Raw genomic sequence first — 24,656 nt, forward strand, 5'->3', positions numbered from 1 at the left:
TCTCGGGAGCCTCCCAAAAGCCTAGGTGGAGGACCCCAGGAACAGGAGTTGGGCGGGGGGGGGGAGAATACTTTAACTTCTTGTCTTGAGTCTTGTTCTGGGTTGCGGCCGCCGCAGACCTGGGAACCCTCGGGGACCTGACCGGTTGGGGACTCCCGAGGGCGCCGGGTCTATGCAGCGCGGGCGCCGGGTCTACGCGGGTACGGGGCTCGGGCCCTTTAAGAGCCCGCCCCGTGCGCGGCGGGCCCGCCCCCCGGGCCGAGGAGGGTGCGGGGGCCGTCGGCGGGGATTGGCGCAGCGCGCGCCCCCTCCGCGGCCCCCGCGCGGTGGGAACCGGCAGCCCCGTCTAGCGCTGACGTCAGACCGTCTGCCTGCCTCCGACCGCGGGCGCGCGGCGCAACCCGATCTCCTTGGACTTGAATGAGGAGCGGGCGGCGGCGCTCGGCTGCGGATCGGCCGGCGCGCAGGCTGAGCCCGGCGGCTCCGCGCCCCGGCCGCCCGCCCGTGCCCCGCACGCCGCCCGCGGCCACGGCCCGCCGCCCCGGGATTCCCGCTCGGCGGCCGGGGGACCCAGCTCGCCCCGGGGACCTCGGCGGCGCCCCAAGCCCACGCCGCGCCACGCGCTGTATGCGGGGCCCGAGCCCCGCGCGCCGGCCGGAGCCGCCCCCGCGCCCCGCGCCTCGCGCCCCGCGCCGCCCGTGATCGCTTGATGGGGGTCAACGGCACCGCCGCCGCCGCCGCCGCCGCCGGGCAGCCCAATGTCTCCTGCGCGTGCAACTGCCAGCGCTCTTTGTTCCCCAGCATGGAGATCAGTGAGTGAGCCCTTTCCCCCCGGGACAGCCTCGTGGGATCCCCGGCCCGGGACGTCGCGATCGCGTGGGGTCTCGGGAGCCGCGCGCCTGCCTCACCCAGGTTCCCCGGCTGCGCCCGCCGCGCCCGGGGCGCGCCCTCCCGGAGGCTGGCGGCAGCTGGCGGCCGGCCTGGCTTTGTCCCGCGGCGCTGCGAGCCTGGCACGGTCCCCGCCGCGCGCGCCCCGCCCGGCCCGACTCGGACCCGGGGCTCGGCGGGGACGTAGCGCCGCGCGGGAGGGCCAGGCGGGCCGTGCCGGGGAAGTTTCCATTCCGTTTTCCCCAGGGGCCGAGGCGATGGAGCAATTAGGCTCTTTATCAACTTTGGGCGGGGGGAGCGGGCGGGGGAAACACTGTCTGGCCCGGGAGGTGTCTGGGGTTCCTGGTGTGTGTCTGGAGTGGTCGTGGTGATGTGTCCCGGGTTTCCGTGCGCTGGGCTGTCTGTCTGAGTCTCGGCGCGTCTCTGGATGTCTGTGGATTTGAGTCGCGATTTGTGCCGGTGTGTGAGTCTAAGTGCCCCTGCATCACTGGGTGTCTGATTTGGTGTGCGCGTATGGCTGGGATCAGTATGGTCCGAATCCAGACAGATCTTCGGACCGTTTGTGTCCAGGTGTCTGAATTCAAGACTTGGAGCTGGTGCGTCTAGCCCACCGCGGATCCCCAGTGTGTGTCATTGTGAATGTCTGTCCCGGACTCCTATAAATAGCCTCTGTCTGGACTGCTTGGCTTACTCTGGCTGGGATGGTGGTTACAAATGAGTCAAAGTTTTGGGACTGTTTGTGTTGGGATCTTCTTGAAGGTGGTAGACCCAGGGTGGTGAGTGCCTTGCTTGAACCTCCGGCCGTTGTCAACATCCTGAAACACCAGAAGTTGAGATTAGGAAGCATCTACTTCCTTCTGTGACCCACCCAGGTGGCTGTTGAGTTGGTTAAAGAATTGAGACTTCACCCGCTGCCATCTGCCTTCTAATCTGTACCCTTCCCCTAACTCGCTTTTTGGGGGGCACCTTTTGTCTCTCTGTTTAGTTTCCCAGTCTTACCCCAAAGCATTTCAGGCAAAAGGGCACCGAGCCTTTCCCTAACCCAGACATCCTTCCTCTAGCGGAACCCAGGGGCAACTGCTACAGAACAGGGCAGTCGCTAGGTGACTCATGAGCTGGTTTCGCAGGCAGCTGCTATAGTTTGTGCACCCCCACCCTAACCCCCGGAATGTACAGTAAAGCACAAGAGGTAAAAATAACCTACGACCAGCCCCACCTGGGCAGGGGAAGCAGGCTTGGGTCCTCATACCACCCCTGACTCACCATCTCCCAGCCTGGAATCAAAAGCTCTGGTCTGTCTTTACCCCACTTCTCTCCAGCAGCCTTGTGCTACCCCAAGTCTGGAGGTGTCCAGAGAACCTGCCAAGAGTCAGTGTTTGCGGTCTTCTCTTGACGTCAAACCCTATTGCTTCCCAGGAGCCCGTGGGATCTCGGCAGGTACATGAAATTCACCGGGACATTATTAAAAATAAGTCCACACATGTCTGGGGAGAGGCCAACTGCAGCTCCGTGGATTTGCCTTCTTTCTCTCCTCCCACAGAAGTGAGGGATCCACTTCACGAGACACCACATTCCAAAGTCTAGGCACAGTGGGACACTATGGTCTTTTCTGTATTCCTAGATTTTGAAAAACCAACAAAACACATCATTCTTAATCTTGTTCCTTCATTGAATCAATCCTAGTGTGAGCAGAATGCTGTCTAGTCTGACAACCCGTGTTCAGTCCCTGGAACTCACATGCTGAAAGGCGAGAATGGACTCATACTTGTCCTGAAGTAATGTCTTGATTGAGCCCAAGATGGCTTGAAACTTGATGATACCCCGTGTTCTCCCCCACCTATAGGGTTAATGTCTGGAAATCCCCCACCACCCACCCAGGTTGGTTCAGGATTGTCCCCACATTGTGTCCGCATAGTCTACTTCTTACTAAAAGAGAGAGTGAAACAGGGAGGGGCTCGCTTTAATAAAAGTCTGGTTTGAGGAAGCCCTAAGGCCTGGTGTTTCCTGGAAGCTCTTACCAGGCAGGACCGGGAAGGCTGTTTTCTCTAGCAGGATGGAAGTTCCTCCTTGCAAGGACTCTCGTCCAAAAGAGACTCTTAAGCCTTTCTGAGCCCCAGTTTTCTCATTGGAAGAGTGCACCCTACCTCTGAAGCCTAAGCTGCAGACTTTAACTTGAGTGCTGGGGCTTCTCCCCAGCCCCCTTCCTGGCCCATCCTCCTGTGTGCTCTTCTGGCCTCCAGTGTTTCAGACCTGGGAGGGGCTGAGTGAGCTCGGAGTCCTTGTGTTCAGGTAAAGAGAGATGAGAGAAACAGAGGTAGGACGCATGACTTAAGGACCCCAATCCATCCCAGTCCTTGATCGTAGTCATTTCTCTTGGACCCCATGTGCTGCTCCCTGAATTTGGTGGCGGAGCAGACCCACCTGCAACAGTTCTTTGGGAACCAACCTGAGCCCACAGCTTTGAGAAGCCCACTCCTTGCCCCGCATACACATTTTCCTCTGTACTTTCCGCCTCTCTCCAAAGTTGCCGTATCTCAGAGTGGAACCCCTGACTTTGAACTTGCTTTCCCTGTGACTTGCAGAGCAGATCAGTATACTCCAAGAGTACTTCCTGGACTGACTGGGTGCTGGGGTCCCCCAGTCCTGGCTGGTTGGCTTTCGTTTTAGCTGGGTCCTATGCAGGAGCAGCTCAGTTGTTAATACCACTGTCCGGTCAGGGTCCTTATCCCTTCCTTTCCCCAGCCCTAATTCAAACCATTTCAGGGCTGGAAAGATAGCTCAGTGGTTACAGTGGTTTCCAGGGCACACCTAAGGTTGGCGACGCACACAGTGCTGGGGAGGCGGAGGCCCGAGTGTTTGCTGACCAGCCAGTCTAGCACAGTAGTCCAGGCCAGTGAGTCACCCCGTCTCAAAACATAAGGTAGGGGTCTGCAGTATGGCTCATTAGGTAAGGGCAACTGCTACCAAGACAGATGATCTGAGTTCAAGTCCAGGACCCCAAAGTTATATGTGTACTTAGACACCCACACACATGAGCCTGTACACACAAATGCACGGGCACGCTCACATTCGAAATAAATACATAAATGTCTGAAAACATTTTTTACGTGAGGTGAACAGCGCTTGAGGACCAACACTGGGCATTATTCTCTGGCCTCCATAGGCATGCGCCCGTTTACCTGAATGTTCTCACATAAACGTGTACTCACCTCCATCCCCTACCCACACACCATCCTGAACCCTTAGCCACTCAGAACATCCAGTTGTCCCTCTGTTGGCTTGTCTGGTGCACACCATTCATATTTAACACCGTTTGAATCTGGGGTGACTCAGCCTCCAGACTGGACCAGATAACTCTGCAGGGAGGGAGTTGACTGGCCCGTGCAGGTGGCCTCTGCCCACCAGATGCCAGTACCTCTCTCTCTCCTAGTTGTGACACATGGTCTCCAGCCGTCTGCAAATGCCCTGCTGGGAACTGCTTCTGGCTTCAGCAGAGACACTTGAGTGCTGGAGAGGGACCTTCCAGAAATCAGCCATTTGTCCTTGAAGTTGACACCTGCCCCTTCACTCATCTGCTCAGCTTTATGGGGCGTGCATTGTGTGTATCCCACAGGGGAAGGAGATGGCTTAATCCTGTGTTTGGTGAAGACTCTGGCGTCAGGGCAGGAGGGTGTTTCTGGGTCCAGGGTGAATGGTGCACATGGGACAGCAACTGCTTCTCTCGTGGGCTTCTGCGCTGGGACTTGTGACCCACAGGTTTCCTGCTGTCTGGGTTTTAGGTCATTAGGCAGCAAGGGAGCAGCATGTTGTGACTGGGCCAGACCAATGTCTTGTCAAGGTGCAAAATAACCGTTCGTACACTGCTGGGGATGATCTCACACGTGAGCACGGCTCACACGCCGCTCCTGCCCCTTGCTGCCTTCCCTCCCTGTTAGGGAGACAGCAAAGAGTTGACAGCAGCCAGGGGCTTCGGGGGAGGGAAGGGCTGAGGCTGACCATCCCAGAGCCCTGACTAGGGGGCTCAGGCAACTGATTATTTAAAATTAAGGAAATAATGTCAAAGCAGACTGCCGATTGTTGTGGCCTTCTCTCTTGGGGTGCCACCGTCCACAGGTAGGTCTAGGAGGCTGAGGTCCCTTCCACTCTCCACTCCCCACACAACATCAGCTTCTTTGAAGATGCCCAAACTGAGAGCAGGGGGTCAAAACCTCCAGTTTGCTTTCTGAAAGTCAGCACAACACAGGCACGGCCCCCACGCTTATAGAGCTGTGTGTCTGCAAGTCTGCTCCCAGTCTGTCCCAGGGAACCCTGCAGAAGCTGCCACGCCCCCCCATCCCTGGATAGTGCTATCGCCACCGTCACCCTGTGCTGCACTCCAACCTCCGTGGGCCTCCGTGGGTTGGAAGTGTAGCTCAGTGGTAAGAGCACTGGTCTGCTTTGTGAGGGGCTCTGGGTTCCATCTCTAGCACAACAGAATAAATACATAATTAACTAACAGGAAGGCTTCCCCTTCCTCTAAGCCCACCATTACCCCGTGCGCATGTCCATGAAGACCAGACCTTTTGATTACAGAGGGCCTGGGCGGTGAATTGTCGGTGTCAAACTTCTAGATGGATTGAGGAGTTGACTCTTTTCTGGGCTGAGGGTGGAACCCACGACCTTGCTAGACAAAGACAAACCACAGCCTCCACTGCTCCTGGGTTCTAAATGCCGGCAACTTTTATTTTATTTTTTTTTTCTTCTCTCGCCAAGAAAACCTACAAAACTCCCCCACAGACATAGTCTACCATTGAGTGGCCTCTCCTGCAGAGTGGCCAAGGACCAGAGGGACAGAGAAGCCCAGCTGTTGCCATGTGTCCCATCTCAATGGGTCACACCACCCCTCTGTACTGGAATGGGGCAAGGATCTGGAGGTCCTTGTCTGGCACGGTGGCCTCTTCTGAGGTAGGGGTGGTGGTGGGCTCCGATTAGCTGTGACTATTTTGCCCTGTCCTCTGATGGTCACAACCTGGCCCTCTGCCTGATTCGAAAGCATCTGCCAAGGGCAGGTTTCTCCCTTCCCAGACCAGCTGGGAATGTTGGAATCCACAGGCCCACCTGGGATACTGACCTTGAATGTGGGTAATTGAATATTGCTGTCACTATCCTGTCTTTGCCAGGCCCTCCGCAGAGCTGGCGGGAACCCCAGCACGCCTGCCCTGGCGCAGGAGGCCCAGACAGTGTCTCAGGACTTGCCAGCAGGGGTCTCTTAATCCCGGCAGCTTTGGGGCCCAGTGCTGGGGCAGAGGCAGTGGGAAGGCACAAAGTTGAGCCCTGAAATCAACACTACCCTGTGACATCCAGATACCCACTGGGTCCAGTTCATAAGACTGGTGTCTAGGGGTAGGTCAGAGGCCCACAGTTTGGGAAGTTAGGGTCCGCGCTTAGCGTCAGTTTCAAAGGCCTGCTCTTCAGTGTGAGGAATAGGGGCCTCTGTTCTAGTTCTCCCTGCCTTCTTCCCAAAGTGGGCTGCGCCCCTCCAGGAAGCCATGGCAACCCAGAGCGCTGACAGCCTCGTTTCCCCATCCGATGACGCCACAAAGCCAAACCCTGACACCTTGAGTGGGGGTGGGGTGGGGGTCTTGCCAGGGTCTTGTCAGTCACTGGCAGAAGCCACTGTCACCAGACTAAGGAAAATTCCCAGGGCGGCTTGGCTCATAGCATGGCTTCAGCACCATGGGCGGGGGTGGGGGTGGTGGAGCCTGCAAAAGTTTGGGGCGTCAGCTTTCTGGGAGCTGCAGAATGGCTTCCCTCTGTTCCCAGGGTGACTGGTAGATGTTTACTTCCTTTCGCTGGTTGGATCTGGGAGAGATTTTTTTGCGTGCCAGGTACTAGTGACGATTTTTTCCCTCCCTCAGTCTTACAAACAACCCCGTGAGAGAGCTATTCTTACCACCAACCTGCAGGTAGAAAAACGGGATCTGAGATCTGAGAGGAGAGGTCACACAACCAGGCTCTGATGCTCAGCTGAGCTTCCACACCAGGCCCCCCCCCCCCCCCCGATGTTCACTACACATATTCCGCTTCCCACATCAAACTCAGTGCTCTTTGCAAGATTCCCCGTCGTAGGGGTTCGTTAGCCGGAAGATTGCAAGCCCCTGTTGTTTGTGTGTCGGTCAATCGGCTGCCACTGTGAGCTGCTAGGGCCATTCCCCTTGGCCAGGCCTCAACGTCCCTGGAAATGAGTTTGCCCCTTGGGCTGTGTGGGGAGCTAGAGTCTTTGCTGGGACACCAGCACCAGCGTGTTACCGCTGAGTTTGACACAGGACTGACGGATGTCCCCAGAGGGACCAAGTCCTGACATTATTGGGGACATCACAGAGCACAGAATGCCTTCTGGCATTTAATAGCATTTGCCGCTCACTTGTGCCCTGTGTCATTCAGGTGAGGTGACAGTTGGGAACGGCACAATAGACTGAATAGTCCATAGATGATCCCGACAGGAAGGCATGAGCCGGATCCCGGGGCTGAGGAAATTGGGAAAGCCCTCACTGGGCTCCAGGTCCCCTCTCTTTGAATCTTCACTGATGGGGAAACTCTGTCAACCAATCATATCTAATTAATGCGTGGCGACCTGGACCCCAAAAAGAAAAACTGGGAAGACCCAGGTGTGCGCTCTCTCTCTGCGCGGTGCCCGCCGGACAGATAGGAAGTCGGACCTCCTACTCTTATAGCCTGAGGTTTTCCCCTTTTAATCATTAAAATATAATTGTTATTCTTGAGCTGGCCTGGTTATTTATTGTACCGACCTGATTCGCTACACTTCACACCTGACCTTGTGGTCCCTTGATGTTTGTGCAGCAGTCATTTGGTGTCTATGTTGCCAGTCACCAATCTCAGAGAGGCTGTGGTCTGTGTCTGTTGGTTGTAATGCTCCCCCAACCTGAGGCTCCTCCTGGTGCCTCAGGAGCATTGGTTAGGCCGGGAAGTGGGCAGGGTAGGAGGATGTGCAGGGTGACAGTCTTGGAATGGCAGATACTGGGGTCTGTTCATGACACCCATCACCCCAAGTAGACACTGTTTCCTACTGGGGCCAGGAGAGCCTGTGTTGGTCCCTGAAGTTTGTAGGAGCTGCAGCGTTCATTCCTGCCTGTTTGAATAAGCAGGCTTCTAGAATATTCCAAGCAGATCAGGATGTGGTCATGGCACAGGCGTTGAAGAACTTTAGTTCTGAGGCAAATGTGAGAGAGATCCTTCCTGTGTCTCTACTTAGCCCTCTGTAAAATGGAGCGAGGCATGACGCCCACTTTGTGCTCCCCAGCACAGATTATTCCTAATGCTCAGAAGTTCCTAGTCTTTGGGAAGCTGTGCCTTCTACCTACCCACCAACTCAAGTGATTTCAAAGCCGATTCAAGGTGCAGAAAATCAGCAGGCGAGCCTCCCCACCACAACCCAGATGAGTCCCAACCTGGGCTTAACCAACCCTGTTGCTGCAGTCCTATTAAGGTTTCAGAACGACAGAAATACAATACCATCTCCTGCACGAAGATGCTGGGAGAGGACCTGGAGAGCCGCTGACCTGCTAGGGCCTTGAGGGTGGAGTTGGTTCCTACATAGCGTGGCTGGACTTAAGTTTTGGAGCTGGGCCTGGCAGCTTACAACTTTAATCCCAGCACTCAGGAGGCAGAGGTCATTGGATCCCTGAGAGTTTGAGGAAAGTTTTGGGCTGTTGTGACTTACTCAAGGGTGATCCCAAACACTACCACCCCAGCCCTTTAAAAAAAGGAATTGTTTTTGAGACAGTATCTCACTGAGTTGCCCAAGACAGCCTTGTAGCCTAGACCTGCTTTGAACTTATCATCTTTCTGCCTTAGCCTCCTGAGTTGATAGTCCTGTCCCATCAGCCTTTGCGTTCTCATAGGTACCTGTTTCTCACAGAGGGAAACAAGACTCTTCCGGTTCCTCAGTCACTGGAGGAACTGTCAGCATCTGACCCCCTTCCTCCCCTTAGTGGTAGCACTGGATTCCCCCAGGGATGGACAGGTGCAGCACAGATCTGGAGAGTCACGTGTCTGGGGTTTGGAGAAACTGCTGCATCTTGCCCGTCCCTAATACACATACTGTGGTAGCAGTAGGCCATACTTAGCCCCAGCTGAGCAGGTAGGACTCGTGATCGATACTGGTACAGAGCCGAGCAACAAACAGGCAGCTAACCAGCGGGAGGGAGAGCGTGTGGGTTTGTGCTGGCCACCAGTTTTCCCATGGCTGACAGGAACATGGGGGCAGTGTTCTGTAAAGGGACATGCCAGGGTCTGCCTGTGGCCGCTGTCTCCTCTCCTGCTACCAATAGTTTCTCATTTATCGGGGCTGCTAGAGTTCTGTTGGTCCCCAAAGGATCCAGGAGCTAAGGTGTTCATCCTTGCCTTTGAGAGTTCACGATAGAAGTGATGATCCAGACACGGGTTTGCGTGGGTGTCTGGGTTCAACACTGTACAGGTGCACACGTGTGAAAATCCAAGGACACACATGGGGAAGTCTGTTCTCACCTGTACCCTGTGGTCCCGAGGGATTGAACTCGGGGCATTAAGGCTTGGTGGCAAGCAGCACCTTAACCAGCTGAACCATCTGACCGGCACTCACGATGACATACCTTCTGTCTGTAACATAGCCCCAAACACATTATGATGAATATATGTAAACATGTAATGTTGTGTGTTTAAATTCCCCATGGGGGGGGGAGCATTCTATAAAATCCTTTGCTTTGGCTCGAATCGCCTTAAGCTTTGGGTGGTTAAAGCCGGTTTCCAGGCTGTCCTAGGCAGAAGAGCAGTGGAAAGCCACAGCCATTCTTTTTGTTGTTGTTGTTGTTTAGCAAATTTGGGCAAGACAACCTGTCCTTCCCGAGAGGTCTTCCAGTCCCTGTGGTTCTGGCTACCTGGTCACACACACACACACACACACACACACACACCCCAAGCCTAGGCTTCAGGAGGAGTACGCTGTGCTCACTTGCTTCTGGTCCCTCAAAGCCATCCAGGCCACAGTGTCCCACAGGACCGAGCTCTCCTGCAGTCTCCAGCCAGGAGGTCTTTGGTACAGCCCTCTTGCCTTGCTGTGTGGAGCTCCTGCTGTTGGGCGAGCTGCCTGGTTCCTGTGCTGAGCGATTAGAGAAGTTAAGCTCTCAGCGAGAAGTGAGGGCTCGGTGAGTGGTAGTGGGGTGCCAGTGTCAGTGCCCGGTGGGACTCTGCCTGGGAGCAGGAGAGAGGTAGGTGGTACAATAATTCTCTCAAATCAGACCCCCCACCAGGGGACCGCAAGTCCTCAGACTGCAAAAGCTTTTTTGTGCAGTTCCAACCCCATCCCGTGGGTTGACTCTCGGGGAGACCCCTTTTCTAATTTAGGACAGACTCCACAATAGGGAGCGAACCTTTGATCTAAGCCTCCTCCTGTGGGTGGTGGCTGAGATGGCGTGTTAGGGTTTGGTGGCTGCATGCTTAGCCTTCCAACCAAAGAAGGGCAGGCAGTCTGAGTTTTTCCAGTATGTCTGGACTTGCTCAGACACTGTATCGGAGCTCCTCCACACTCCAGGTGGCTGTCTGCTCACCTACAGAACTCAAGGTCAGATGGTGAAAAGGGAGGGGGCTCCCCAAACCTGGAAGCCCCCAGGAATGCGCACATGCGTTCCCATTTTGCAAGTCCCCGGCTCCCTGGTTGGTGAGCTTCGTCTGGTCATGGCTCTAATTGCCTTTCCACAAACAATTTAGCCGGTAATAATTCTGTGAACCTATGAATCAACTTTGCGCAAACACCCTGAGTAATTTCTTTGTTCTTTTCTTTCTACTTTGTAATTGGTGTCTGCAAAAGCCAAAGGTTTGGTCTTGTGGAAGGCGTGATTCATTTATTGGTGTCTGCGCCTCCTCCTTATCGTTCGGTCACTTGGGAGTGCAGTCACGGTGAGCTACGGGTGATTCATGCTGGGCCAAGCTCGGTGGCCCTGGGGTCACGGCCATAGGAGGGAGCTGTTTCTGTAATCTATTTATGGGATTAGGAGAAGACGAGGGGTGTCGGAAACCGGGCCTTGAACATGGCCATCGTCTTTGTGAGGACGGTGGAGACCCACTATATGTGTTCTTGAGTATGGATCTGGCGCTCGGCACGGTCTGTGGAAGAAGTCACTACCCTGCCTGCCCCGCTTCTCTGACGATAATTATTAGATGTCTGCTGTGGCCGGTCCTCACACAGCTGTCAGGCATGTGAACTTGCTTGCCGCGCGATTGCTGCCTAATTTTACTAGTTGCTTTGGGCTCTAGATTAAAATGGTCACTTTGGTCCCATCTAGGAGATAATTAGAGCTGTTTGCCACGTGGCTCAGAGGTGTAATTATACAGCCAGCTTCCCATGGCCCCGAATCGGGGCTCCAAGTATAAGTTCGGATCCAAGAGTTGATAATTACCTGAGTATTTCTCTCCCTATGTGATTTCTTTCCTGGCTGATTCCCTCTCCTGAATTCTGATGATTTCCCACTGGGTCGCCCACTCTGTGCAGTATGTATTCCTGACTCTGGTATTCTCAAGTCTGCAGCTCTCGGCCCAGGCCAGGCACAGAGCACATCAGCAGGCTCTGTTCTGTTTGTCTGTTCTGTTCTTGACCTGGTAGTGCGAGACTTGCTGGTGACTTTATTGGCCTGCTTTGTGACTCTTTCAAAGTATAGATCGGGACTGTCTAGTACCTGCCATTCTATTAAGTACTCCACTTGCTGCTCCTGGCAGACATTGCTAATCAATCGTCGCGTCTTCTTGCTGGGCTGAGATCCTTACCCAAGTGGTTGTCCGGGTGTGCTCTTGAGTGTGTTTGAGCAGTGATGTCACTGACATTCCAGAGTGCACAGCCTTGGAGGCTGCAGAGTCCTGGCCGGGCGAGGGATTGCTCCCTCTTGAAGCCACCAGGCCCTTCAACCGGCCTCTCCTTGCCAATGTTGCTGCTTAACAACTCATAGGCTGTCCTTTGCCGGATCCCGAACCCCTCCCTGCAGTTGACCTAGCCCTACTTTCAGCTCTCTGGTTTTCCAGACCCCTGCTGTACGTGAGAGACGTGGAGTAAGACACCACTGAGCGCAACAATTGCCCGATAACACTTTGTTTGCCTTTCTTGAAAGCCAGCGTCCCTCGCCAGAGTCCGCACAGAGGCTTCTGTTTCATCTGCTTCTTGCACAGATGTCGAGTTCTACCCTTTACAGTCCAGAGAGACGCTTTAGGGCTTTGCTCTGGGATAGATTCAGATGCTTGGCGGTGGGGGTGGGGGGACTTCAGAAATAACAGCGAGAAAGGGGAGACCCTGGAAGACAACGTCAGGATTCAGGAAACAACCCTGGCTTCTCACAGCTCTGTCTGCGTGGAGGTTGTTCTAGGCACTCCCCCCACGGCGAGCGGTGGCTTTTTAAACCCTAGCCGTGGCAGATGCTCTCAGCACTTGGCACGCCCCACCTCATTAATCCTCATGGCAACCTCGGTGCACACGAGGAGGAGGAGCCAAGTCGCTTGCCAGGGATCACTCAGCACAAAGTTGCAAGGCAGATTTGAACCCGGGCTGAGGGTTCCCGAAGCTGGGCTTGGCTTGCCCAGGCAGAGCCAAGGTTTTAGAGCCACCTGTCGCGGTGTCAGGGGTGTGGTTGATTTGAGGCCTCTCTCTCCCTTTACCCTCTCAGACTTTTCCAGCTGGGTATGTGTGTGACCCTTTTGGCTGTCTGGGAAAGCTCCCCGCCCCCTCCCTTCCGCCACGCCCTTCCCTTGGAAGGGTCCCTGAGCCAGCGGGCAGTGATCCCTGTGGCTGGGAACAGGAGAGAACAGGAACTGTCCAGTGTTGGGTTGTAACTGGAGGACAGGGGTCACGGTGACCCACAGGGTGCTAGGGACAAAGCAGAGAGGAGCGGCAGGCAGGGTGCTGGCTAGCCACCCTGAAAGTTCAGAGCTGTGGCAGAAGCAGGACCCGAGTCCACCCAAGTCTGTGTTTTCCCTCTCTCCCATACCCGCCTCCCCCCACACTTAGCTTCCTTCTCACTCAGTACACGAAGGCTCTAGCCTCCTCTGCAGACTAATCTTGGGATGGGGGTGGGGGGCAGAGTTCAACCTGAGCCCCTGCTGTGATGACTCAGGGCAGGAAGTATAGACTTCAGAACATTCTCTTCTTCAGGTTTTGTCTCTGTCCAGGTCCCCATCCCGACGTCCCTCTGCACCTATCCTCAGAGGCCTGTGGGTCCCACTCCTCAGCCCTCTCACTCAGCCTCGTGACTTTGAGACCATGATGTCGCAGTATGGGTGACCCGGAGAGCAGCCACTTTGGACAGGGCAGAAGGGCTGCAAGGGCCAGACTGGGCCCTAGGGAATGAGCTCAGTAGAATTCCCAATGAGAGACACTTTGCAGCCTGCCTCTGAGCCCCATGCCTGAGGCCAAGGCCTTCATCTCCATCTCAGCCCGGGGGACTCACAGGGCAGAGCCTTGTAGTCTCTGTAGATTTGGCGCCTCTGGGACTGTGGGACTCCGAAAGCCACTAGCAGCAGCCTGAAGCACCTCTGCCTGCGCGCCCGCCTCACCTGGCCTGCATACCTCTGCAGGGAGTGAGGATGTGGGTGACCCCAGACAGGTGTGAGTCATGTCTTAAGGAAGCGGTTACTCAGAGGTGGTGAACTCAGAAGCCGCTGTGCTCCCAGACAGCCTAGACCACAGGATGGAGCTAGCTATCTGTGGGGGTTGGGCTGGGGCGTGGCTGTCCAAGGAACTCGGAGAAGTGATTCTGACAGACTAAGATTCACCTTCCAACTTTCTACTCCGGCTCTTCTCTGAGGAGGAAAAGGCAGTGTCACCGTGGTGTGGCTCTCAGATCTCAGCTCATCACCTGTGAAATGGTTGTGAAGGTCGTTTGTCCCACCATCTGCAGGACTGTGTAGACAGCATGTAGCTTGCCCCGATGGATGCGAGGTGCAGTGTTACATGCTACCCTTTGGGACCCCTAAATCCATTTTACAAGTGGGCAGACTGAGGCTCAGGGGAGAAGGGCGGGAGGCTGCCGATTGGCTGGGCTGGCTCCAGAAACTTTGAGGTATCTGCCCTACTGAGAAAGTCCCCAGAGGCCTTTAGAGAGAGGATAGCCTGGTCCCCCAGAGATGCTTTCCGATGATATTGTCTACGTTTAACAGGCCCATGCTCAGGGTTCTGCTTGTTAGGTGTGGGCAAGGAAACATGGCCCACACAGTGCTGGCTTCGTGAGGCTCCATGTTTAAGGAAAACTAAAGAGTAAAAAGGAGTTGGGTAGCTGGGCGTGAAGCTAGTTGGTAGAGCACTGGGAAAAAGAATCTAATTATGGGCTGGAGCTGGAGCTTGCCTCGCATGCTCGAAGCCCTGGGTAAACTGGGCGTGGTGTAGTGGCGCACCTCATATCCTAGCACAGGAGGGGCAGAAGGATCGATCAGGAGTTCAAGGTCATCCTCTGCTACATAGGGGATTTGAGGCCAGCTTGGGCTATGTGAGACCCTGTCTCAAAGCAAAGCAAAACAACCAAGTAAACGCAAATTGGTTTTTTTCGAGTTGGGAAATAATAAGCAATTTTAATTCCTTTCGTAGGATATTTGGAAATGACAAACATTGGGAAGGCTGTGAGTGACATTGGGAGTCGTGTCCAGGATGCCAGGCCCCCCCCTCCCCTGCCTGGTCTTTTAGAAGCACCCACATGAAGCCTAACACGTGGGAGGCAGAGGCAGACAGGTCTCCGTGGTTCAAGGCCAATTGGGGCTACATAGGTAGACCCCCTCTGAAAACACCGCACTTGGAGAAGCAGAGCTCCCCTTAAAAAGGAACCTTTGCTATTTGACCTTCTCTAGTCAGGTCACCCAGCCATGTGAAAGTCAGGGTCACCAGGTCAGATCCTGGGGAAATGGCTGTGGTTGGCATCTGTGCACCATAAAGGAGGGAGTTTAGTGGCCCAGGTCAGAGCCCTACATGGGGCAGGGGGCTGGAGGCAGGGGGCAGATGTGGATGGTGTGGAACTTCCCTCACCTGCAGAGGGACAGCACAGGTAATTCCTACAGGTGCTTGGGGTCACTTTAATCTCAGGATACAACAGCAGGCTTTTACTGTACCCATAGGATCCAGGGACCCTACCATGTGGCCTTACCGTAACATCCCGGAAATGGGGCTGTGTAAGGTCCCAGGTGGTGTTCCTCTCTCTGGAGTAGGAAAAAAAAATCTCATGTCCATTGTGCTAGAGTCTGAGTGGCTTCATGGTTGGCAAGTGTGACTGGCTGGCTAGCCTCAAGCAAGGGAGGCCCATTGGGAAGAAGTGAAGCAGAGGTCTGCCTGGTCCCGCTCTTCAGCCCCCCTTTCTGTGGGGACAGCATGACAGGCCGGCCCAGCCAGGCCTCGGATCCTGCACTCCAGTCCAGGAGAGCACCCAGGCAGACAACAGGCACCCCAGCCCTTGCGGGCTAAGGAGGGAGTTCCCGCACTTCTCCACCTCCCTGCTCATCCTGCACTGGCCTCCGACCTGACTACCTGTCTAGGAATTTTTATTGCAGCCCACGGGGGCACTGAGGCTGGCTGACTGGAATGCCAACACGCCTGGATCTGGCAGGCGTGGGGCCGACTTCGGATAGGCAGATGTTGGCTAAGGGCCCCTGGCTTGCTCCCAGACCCAGTGGGGCGGGCATCCTGGGTGTGCTGCTCAGGGCTTGTCTGGGGATTGTGATACTGCTCTGTGCTTTGATTTTTGTCTTGTGCATTCTGATTGCAGTTGTGTTTAATGACTTAGAGGAAGATGGTGATCTTGGAGCCTGTGCTGCTGAATACCTGGTCACCATAAGCTTTGAAATCCAGCAGCAGTTAAGGCAACCCGCGCATTCCCGAGACACAACTGAGCATCATGTATTCAGGGGTGCTCTCCTACCTGGGAGGACACTGATGCTCGGGAGATTCTTAGGTTAGGCCTTGTGCCTGGTAGGTGGCAGGGTCCCCACGGGCCGGCCCTAGCACCCTCTTGTATTTGCAAGAGTGTGTTATGTGCTTGGTCAGTGAACCGTTCCAGTTTGAATTGATGTTAGCTGTCAGTGTTGGTCTGGGATAGAAATGGTGGCTCAGGACATCTTAGAGATGAGGACACAGGGTTGTCTTCTACTCTCTGACCAGGAGTGCTGGGATGGGAGCTAGGTGTAAGGACCCAGGCTCCAGACTGGCTCTGTTCTAGAACCTGCTGCTTGACAGAGGCGCTGAGCCAGGGTTCCAGAACAGGCGCTTCTTTTCTTCTCTAAGTCCATACCCCTGCCACAGGCCTTGTGTGGTCTGGTCCCTTTGAAGGGACGCCGGTGCTCTCTGAAGGAGACCAGGTGCAGGGGTCCCAGGCACGGGTGAGTTAATGAGACCCTGCTGCTCTCAACAGCCAGGCACCCCCTGCTGAAGTCCTTGGCAGGCATGGGCAGGCATGCCCACCTGAAGTCCTTGGCAGGCATGGGCAGGCATGCCCACCAAGCCCCTAGGGAGCAATTGAGATCTAAGATAGGGGCACACCGTTGGGCCATTGTTGGAGGTCAGGGCTTGAGTGTCCCCACCCAAAGAGAATGACCTTCAGAACCAGCATCCTTGTCTCTAAAATGGGACAATTCTCGTCCGAGTCCTGTGAGGGTTAGATAAAGGGTATGTGTCAGAAATGTGTCAGAAATGAGTCTGGTTTTTTGTTTGTTTGTTTGTTTGTTTTTAAGCTGTGGATTGGACTGAAGGAGAAATGGAGAATGTTTGAGAGAGCTCTAACTTCAGTGGGGAACGTTAGGAAGTTTCTAAGGGAGATGCTAGAGAGGGTTCAAAGGCGTGAGTAGGAGTTCTTCCTGGGGAGAAGCAGGCTTCATGAGGTTGGAGGCCTACTCATGTCAGGATTCCTTTGTCCTCATTTGTTCGCAGTTATATGAGGTGGGTGATGCTGGCACCCAAGCCGTGGGGTTAGTGAGGTGTCTCTGAGCCTCCATGATCTTAAGCTTCAAGTGGACCAAATGGCTGGCTCCTGCCTGCGTGCTGGTGGGTAGGGTTTTTTCTCCACGGGGACAGAGGGAATAGCAGGAGACACTTGCTCAGTTTTCCACAAAGGGTAGAGACCACCTTTGAGTATAAGACCCAACCCCACTCTACGCCCAGGGGGAGGAGCTTGCATCATCAAGGGACGGGGCACAAGAGGCAGCAGACAGCACAGTCATGGAGCCCCCTTCAGGAACTCTGGATGTGCTGAGGGAGGGCCCCAGGAGGGGAGGGCTCATGCCAGCTGTGACTCTCTTTATGCGCAGTCTACCCTCCCATCCTGTGCCCCTGTGTGCTTGAACTGTGTTTCAGTTACTGAACACCCACTGTGCGCTAGACCTCGGGTTCTGTAAGTACACACAGTGCCAGGAAGCCAACGAGGAGACCTGTGAGTGTGCACCCCAGCTCTCAGGATCCTGCAAGGAGGGCTGGGCCCTGGGTCTGTCTCTTTGTAGATGCCTCCCACTTACCACGGGTGTCCTAAACCAGAGTCTCGATCTTGGGGTGTGCCACTGTTTGGGAAGCGTGGTGGTTCTTAGCTCAGACGTGGCCATCGCTTCAGCCGCCCTTCTCTTAGGTTAGGGGTTCTAGGGAGGAGCCACAGGGCTGCAGGCCCACTCTACTGGCAGTGAAGCCAGAGTCAGCTGGTGTCTCGGTCACGAATGAGCCTCAAAGCCAGATTCGCACCCCGTGTCTGAGTGTGTCCTAGGATAGGGCAGAGCGGTGGACTCCCCAGTTGCACATAATACCTGATGCTCAGTTGGCTCCAGGTGTTCATGAAAATGGAAAATATTTGAAAATGTGTGTGTGCTGTTACACGAGTTCTAACTGGTCTTCATAATAGAAACCCAGAGCCAGAATCGGGGTCCATGCTGAAAGATCAGAGAGACGAAGGAGCAAGCTGCAGCCAGCTCTTCCCTTGCTAACTCCTCAGCCTAGAAAGGGCTGAGTTCCTGTCTCCTCCCGCCTTATATCCCTCTCTCCGCCCAGCCCTATCACTTCCTGTCTGTACAGACCTCCAGACCACTATGGTTAACTAGTGGCTAGCTCTGCCTTCTGATCTTCAGGCAAGCTTTGTTTGTTAGCGCTCAAACAGACTATCACCACAGTTGGTGTCTGTAAGACTGTGTCACTGTCCCCCGAACAGACATTCAGCACTCACTGCCTTGGGTTATATCTCTGCTGGGCATCGAGCTCGGGTTTCCTGAATCTTAGTGTGTGCTCAAACTCTTCTCCCTCCTGAAATGCACATCAAGTCACCTAGAGGGGTTTGAAAAAAAGAATCCAAAACACTTGTTTTGTGAACATGGGCACAGTGTGTCCAAGTAAGACAGACTCCAGACAGAGCTGGCTAGTGTGTCCCTCCACCCCTAATGACAATAGCCTGATTCTTCCGACTGCTGTAAAGACAACAGAATGCTCCTTCTTTAACTCCACATTCAAAGAATTCGGTGAACGATAAGGACAAAAGTCAAAGTGTCCCTGTCTTTGTCAAGTGGAGCTGGGACTGTTCTGATATTCTCAGGTGTGACTGCCCGGGGGCTGGGGGAGGGCATGCCTTGGGGATTGGGGATCATGGGAGGAGCCAGGAGAGTGAGGGACCGTGGAGTGTGCACTGCCCTTGTGTGGTCACAGGGAGTGGATAGCCGTGGGAGTGAGGTGGCCATGGGGAAACAGGCTGTCACTCAGTTGTTATTGGGAGCAGACGGCCACGTGAGCCACTGTGGAGAGTGGTTGGCCACAGGGAAACGGGCTTCCACGTGAGCTGCCTCAGAGAGTGAGTCACGTGGGCAGCCCTGGGGAAATAGGCTGCCTCTTGAGTTGCCACAGGGATGAGTGAGTGACCACGGGGTTTAAATGACCCTTGGAAGTTGGGGGAGGGATGGCACAAGGAATGGGCACAGGCCTATCTTCCCCCTATGGCTCTTTCTTTATGTATTTTATAGTATGTGAGTGTAATATTTACATGTATGCCTGAATGGTGGAAGAAGATATCAAACAGAAGGCATCAGATCCCATTACAGATGGTTGTGAGCCACCATGTGCATGCTGGGAATTGAACTTAGGACCAACCTTAAACCCTTGAGCCATCTCTCCAGACCCCCACCGTGGCCATTTCTTAGTGGGGTAAAGACAAGTCCCCACCATGTTGTCAGTATGTCAGACACTACTGCTCCGTTAGATGTATGTGGTTGGAAGTTCTCTGGGGACGTCTGTGACTCCATTGTCTGCTGGGTTGGTTGGGCCAGGGGTGTCTCATGCGGGAGCCCCTAGCTTGGAAGCAGAGTGAGATGAGGCGGGCCTGGGTCTCAGCCTCCTTCTCTGGTGCACGGGGTAATGCAAGTGTCCAGGCTTGGGTTCCTGAGGAAGGGGTGAGTCTCAGGTTTAGAGCAGCTGGGGAGACCTTAGTTAGCTGTTGCTGGGCAGTGTGGTCATCACCCCCAGAAGCCCTTTCTGCAGCAGAGCCAGGCCATCTGGGTAGGCCTTCATCCTAAACAAAATGCTTGTAGTGCAATTGAGAACACCGTGTGATCGTAGCCTGACTCCCGAGGTCAGGATTCCCAAGGTCCAGAGAAGGGTCAGTAGGAACCAGCCTGAGGCTCCTTCCCTGACTGGTCAGGAAGACCCTCGGTCTGGTCTGTCACAGCTGCCTGGCTGCGCCTGACTGGCTTTTAGTGTGACTGTTTAAGAGAGTGTGGGAACTGTTACAAGGACTGACCCGTGACAGGCAGAGGATCCCAGGCTCACAAGTTCACAAAGATCCAACCAGGTTTGAGCCCTTGTACTGGGTTAAGGCTGCGTCACTGCCCTGGAAGGGACAGACTGTGTGTGGTGTTCCAGAAGTGGTCCAGTCCTCTCCATAATGCAAAGCTCCCAACCAGCATTTCTCCCTGGGGAGAACAGGCCCAGTCCCCACCACACAAAGCCTTGTCTCACACTGAGATTGGCAGTCTAGATGTCTTTGCTTCCTTTAGTTCTGAAGGGTCAGGGTTTGGGGGCGAGCCCAAGTGGGATTTAGGCTGAGACAAGAAGGGGATGGGTAGTGGGCCAGAGAAGCCAGCTTCAAAGGAGGTGGTAGCCCAGCATGCAACCAGCCCACCATCAAAACCCAGGCCACTCCCCCCAGAGACGCCCCGTGCAGCCCAGTCCAGCTGACACTCACTGGGTTTGTGTGCCCAGCACTACTTAGCTGACACTGGCTAAATAAAACCCCACGGCCTGTGCCAATAAGTCTGGGGCAGGCTGCCAGCGGAGACAAAGGCCCAAAGGCAGTGTCGGGCCAGGGCTGTGCCAGAGGAACCCCGGGCACTCTGTGCCTGCCTTTGCACAGTCAGGGGAGGCCAGGATGTCTGGGGCCTTGGCAAGAGAGAGACAAGTGGAAAAAGTCCCTAGTGAGATTGGAACCACAGCGTGGCCGAGTCACCGTACCCGTTGGTGACAAGAAGGTCTAGCATGTACCACGTGAGAGCTGCAGCTGGCCAGGGAGAGGCAGACCACCCAGCTCTAATTCTATATCAGGGTCCTTACTGCCCTGAGCCTCAGTTGCCTTGCTAGGAACACCGCGCTCTATTATCCATAGACTTCTTTTTCAGAAGCAGCAATGTGTGGCCGGTGTTCGTGGCACTCAGTGAACGGTAGGACCTGGGCACCCAGCGGAACTTCCTGCAGTCCGACAACCCCTTCCGCACCCTCTGCCATCACTGACACATGTACACAGGCTCTCCTCCGGTCATCCTCGGAATTGGCATTTAATGAAGTCCAGGCACAGAGGCCTCATCCCCAGCGTGACACCATCATAATTAAAAGAGGCCAGACGTGAAACTGATTGGTCTGAGCTGGGCTGGAAGGTGGTGAAGACACCTGCTGGGTGAGGAAGATCGGCAGCCCTCAGATCGGTTCTGAGGCCCGGGCACCATGGCCAGCTGCCCTAAGAGCAACTCCCAGAAGTGAAGGGGCCACCTGGAGGCAGAGGGTGGGGAAACTCAGCTGAGCCATGGCACCTACTATGTGAAGTCGTTGGTCACCTGTCTTCTCTAGACACCTGCCCGTTTGCAGCTCTTCTGTGCCCAGGAGACGTCCCCAGGGCTGGAGAGTTGCAGGGTTCATCACCTCGTCAGCCAGTGTCGTAGGAGCCGCTGCTAACATTGGGGTGGAAGGTTTGTCTCGGCTTTCCAGAGCTCCCAAGCCCGTGGGGGACAAAGAGGAACAGGACTTCGAGTACTTGGGGAGCCTCAAGTATTAGAGAAGTTGTGGGGTTCGAAGCAGAGGAGGGTAGCAGCTGCCGGTTGATAGCAAAGGAGCAAGGAGCAAAGAGGGGTCATCCCCCAAGCTCCAGGGCGCTGGTGATGGGCCACTGGAGCAGGTTCAAGGGCAAGTTTGAGGTCATAGTGAAGGCAGAGGCTACAGAGACAGACCTTGGCCACCCACAGAAACATCCTTAGTGTTCGTGGATGAGACCCCGAGCCTGGGTAGGTGTGAAGTGAGAGACTGGTCTTTCACCGAGCGCAAGACGTAGGGAGACATCAGACCATCGAGGTCCTGCTTGATAGGGTGTTGTGGGGTTTGTAGATGGCTCCTGGAACCGACTGCTTCACTTGCTCCCGAAATGGATCCTGAACACGACCCTCCGGGTTTTTCCTAGTCTCCTGAAGAATTCATCATTTCCCTTCAGGCTGGAGACCCCGTGTTGGAGGATAACCCTGCCAGACAGGTTTTATTTGCCTGATTGGCCAAGAGCTTTCCTGGATATTGGCTGAGGGGAAGCTTCTGAAGCCAGGGCTGGGTTGTTTGAGAAAGGTGTGGTAGTTGATTAGTTTTGTCTGCCTGGGTGACTAGACAAGGGGTGTGTGTAGCAGGGACTCATAGATGTAAAAGTTGAGTGAGTTCTTTATCGTCTTCCTGGGGCACTCTGGGCAAGTCCCCTTTGCTCTGGCTTTGGGCCTCAACTGCTCAGTAGCAGGCTGTGGAAGCTATCTCTCCATCACTGGACAGCCTGGGGCAAGTTCAGTCATGATAAGAAAGGATCCACTCCTGCTCAGTCCCTAAACAAAACTGGCTGCTGTCCCAGGGCCCCTCTGTGCCCCTTCCACGGGATGCTCTGGGAACCTGCATATCTGTCTAGAGAAGCCTGGGTGCTTTCCTCAGACAGCAGGACCATGGTTGTGGATTCAGGAAGAACATATGAGGAGCAATCATTAAAAATAAGAGTGTGATAGCTGGGCATGGTGGCATAGACCTTCAGTCGCAGCACTCTGGAGGCAGAGGCTGGTGAATCTCCGAGGTCAAGGCTAACCTGGTTTACAAAGCGAGTTCCAGGATAGCCAGGGCTGCTGCATAGAGAAACTCTGTCTTAAAAAACAAAAATGAGAGAGACAGAGAGAGAGAGAGAGAGAGAGAGAGCATGGAACACCCACAAAACACACAAACAAACAAAAACCAGAAAAGCACTCAAGGCTCTGTCCCAGAACATGGAGGCTGTGGCTGTGGCTCTCCTTCTAGGGGCCTGCCCGGAAGCGGTTCCCTGAGGGTCCTTAGGACTGGCATGGCTTCCTTTACTGGTGGCTTGGTGTAGCCTCTCCGGATCCTGTGCCTGAGGGCCGGGAAGTTCTCGAGGCACTAACTGTGCCCAGCTCTTCCCTCACCTTGACCAGCCTCACACTCAACATGTTGGGTTGCCCTCCTCCCTGCCTCCTCTTCTGGGGACTGAGGCTGTCACTTACTTTACATGTGACCCCAGAGGGCTATGTGCCCGGTTCTACAAGGAAGGCCGTTTCACGTGGAGCTGGCCGTATGAGGGCAGCTGTTGTGACAGCTGTCTGGTGGTTGGAACTGAGCTCACAGTTGGGGAAACTGAGCCTCAGAGGTAACAGGATGTGGACCACAGCCTGTGAGTCGTGGAGTGGGGCTTTGATCTGTGTACATGGCCCATGTCTGTATGCCAACATTCAGGAGTCAGGAGGGCAGGGCACAGAGCATTCAAGGCCCAGAGGCCTCTTACTGTGGACTCCATATGGCTCACATGTGGCAAAGGAGGCTACAGGAGGGAATGACCCTCTTTGGGTACCTGGCAGCCACGAGTCTTGGCCAGAGAGCCACAACCAACCTCAAAGGAAAGAAATTCGAGGCCCCTATGTGGGGACCCTGTCCCTGGTTGTTACTAGGAAGTGGTGGTGGTATCTGGGTGTGGCCTGTGCGGGAGCCCAGTTCCTCCAGGGTATGGTTCTAACTCCCTTTGAACCTAGTGTGAGCGAGTAGAGGGGCTTTAAGGGTCACCATAAGTCTGCCCCGAGGACACACCAGAGCTACCTCCTTATGGGGAACAAAGGACAACTCTTTCGAGTGCCTACAGACAATAGAAGAAGGAAGGACCCCATCTACAAAATGCAGAATGGAAGGTGCACCCCAGAGTTCCCTCTCATCCCCCCTCCCCCGGTCTTATATGCACTCCCCTATGCATGCCAAGAGAACCTTGGCCTGATACCCACTTCTAAGTAGGCACCACCACCTCCGACCTGTGGCTCCTAGGTAGGAGAGCCCTGTCAGCACAGCTGGATAGCAGAGTCTTGCCAGGAGAACAGTCCAGAAAGCAGCAGTCAGGTGATTTTTTTCCTCCAGCCCACCCCCCCCCCCCACCCATCAGCAGACCCAAACCAGACCCATAACTTAGCATTTTCATTTAAGTCCATCTGACAAATTGTAGCCAGGGAAAGCCACCGGGGTCTGTAAATGGCTACTTTGTCAGCGCGTCTCTGCAAGCTGTAAAAAGTCTTTTGTTGTGTGTCTAGACTGCACGCCGGCAGAATATTTGGTCTGTGTGAGGGGAGAGACCTGGCTGGGTTCATTTACCGGCTTATTTCAAGTGGGATTTCAGAACACTGAATCATGAAGCATTGTGGGCTCGGCCTTCGCCGGCCCACACCGGCCTTTCTTGTTTCAGTCAGTTGGGTTTTTTTTTTCTGCCTGCTTGGCCAGTTAGCTCCGGGTGCAACGGTGCCCTGGCGAGGGCCAAGGGACTGCGCTGTACAGCGTCTTTCTTGTGTAATTGTCCTCTTTATGACTGTCTAGACGTCCCGCAGATGCATGTTCTCGGGGGAAATGACTTTTCCCTCTGCCCACACTAAGTGGAAGGTTGCAGACGCCACGCTTCCCGGTGGACTGCCTGCCCCGCCTCGGAATGTTCTCCTCTTATCCCTTACATGAAGGCACTTTGCCTGCTGGCAGGGTCTTGGCGTTTATAACACAGCTACTTGACCCGTGCCAGTTTATACCCGGGAGCAGGGGATGAGGGTGGGGAGGAGGCATGCTAGGACGTTCTGAGTGTTCTCCTTTCTAAGGGCGAGCAGGGCCCACATTCTCTTCTGCAGCTTGTCTGAGCGATTCTTTTTGCCTTTCTCCTGTTCTCTTCCTTTTCCCCCCTCCTTTCTTCCTTATGCAGACACAGAAAGTGATTTCATAAGGAAGTAAATATTGGGGTTATTTAAGTGGGCCTGAAGCTTTGTTCTGCCAAATAAAGTCATTAATTAGCCTCATTGCCATAGCGACTGGGTCATTGTTGCCAGGGATTAAAAGGGGTGAGTGCTTTGGTGGAGAGGCTCTGGGTCCCCCAGCCTCCCATTGCCACAGAAGCCCAGGCCCCAGTCAAGTCCTCAGCACCACAGCAGCGAGCTTTGCACCCCCCTCACAGCCTTCTCCCCAGTTCCTCCTGCAGAAGAGGAGAGCCTTCCAACCTCTCCCTGCC

At 54.8% G+C, this 24,656-nt stretch overlaps 1 protein-coding gene across 1 annotated transcript in view; it reads left to right on the top strand.

Moving 5' to 3' along the window:
* Positions 1–404: 404 nt before the first annotated feature.
* The window catches only part of Pmepa1 (prostate transmembrane protein, androgen induced 1), a 51,944-nt gene continuing 27,692 nt past the window's right edge, over positions 405–24,656 (top strand). The window contains exon 1 of the mRNA XM_085696947.2: positions 405–812. Coding sequence (XP_085553073.1) covers positions 710–812 — 103 coding nt within the window. The 5' untranslated portion in view covers positions 405–709. The remainder of the gene's footprint in view (positions 813–24,656) is intronic.

Source organism: Myodes glareolus, chromosome 10 (genome assembly GCF_982192425.1).
Source record: "Myodes glareolus chromosome 10, mMyoGla1.1, whole genome shotgun sequence".
Taxonomy (NCBI): Eukaryota; Metazoa; Chordata; class Mammalia; order Rodentia; family Cricetidae; genus Myodes; species Myodes glareolus.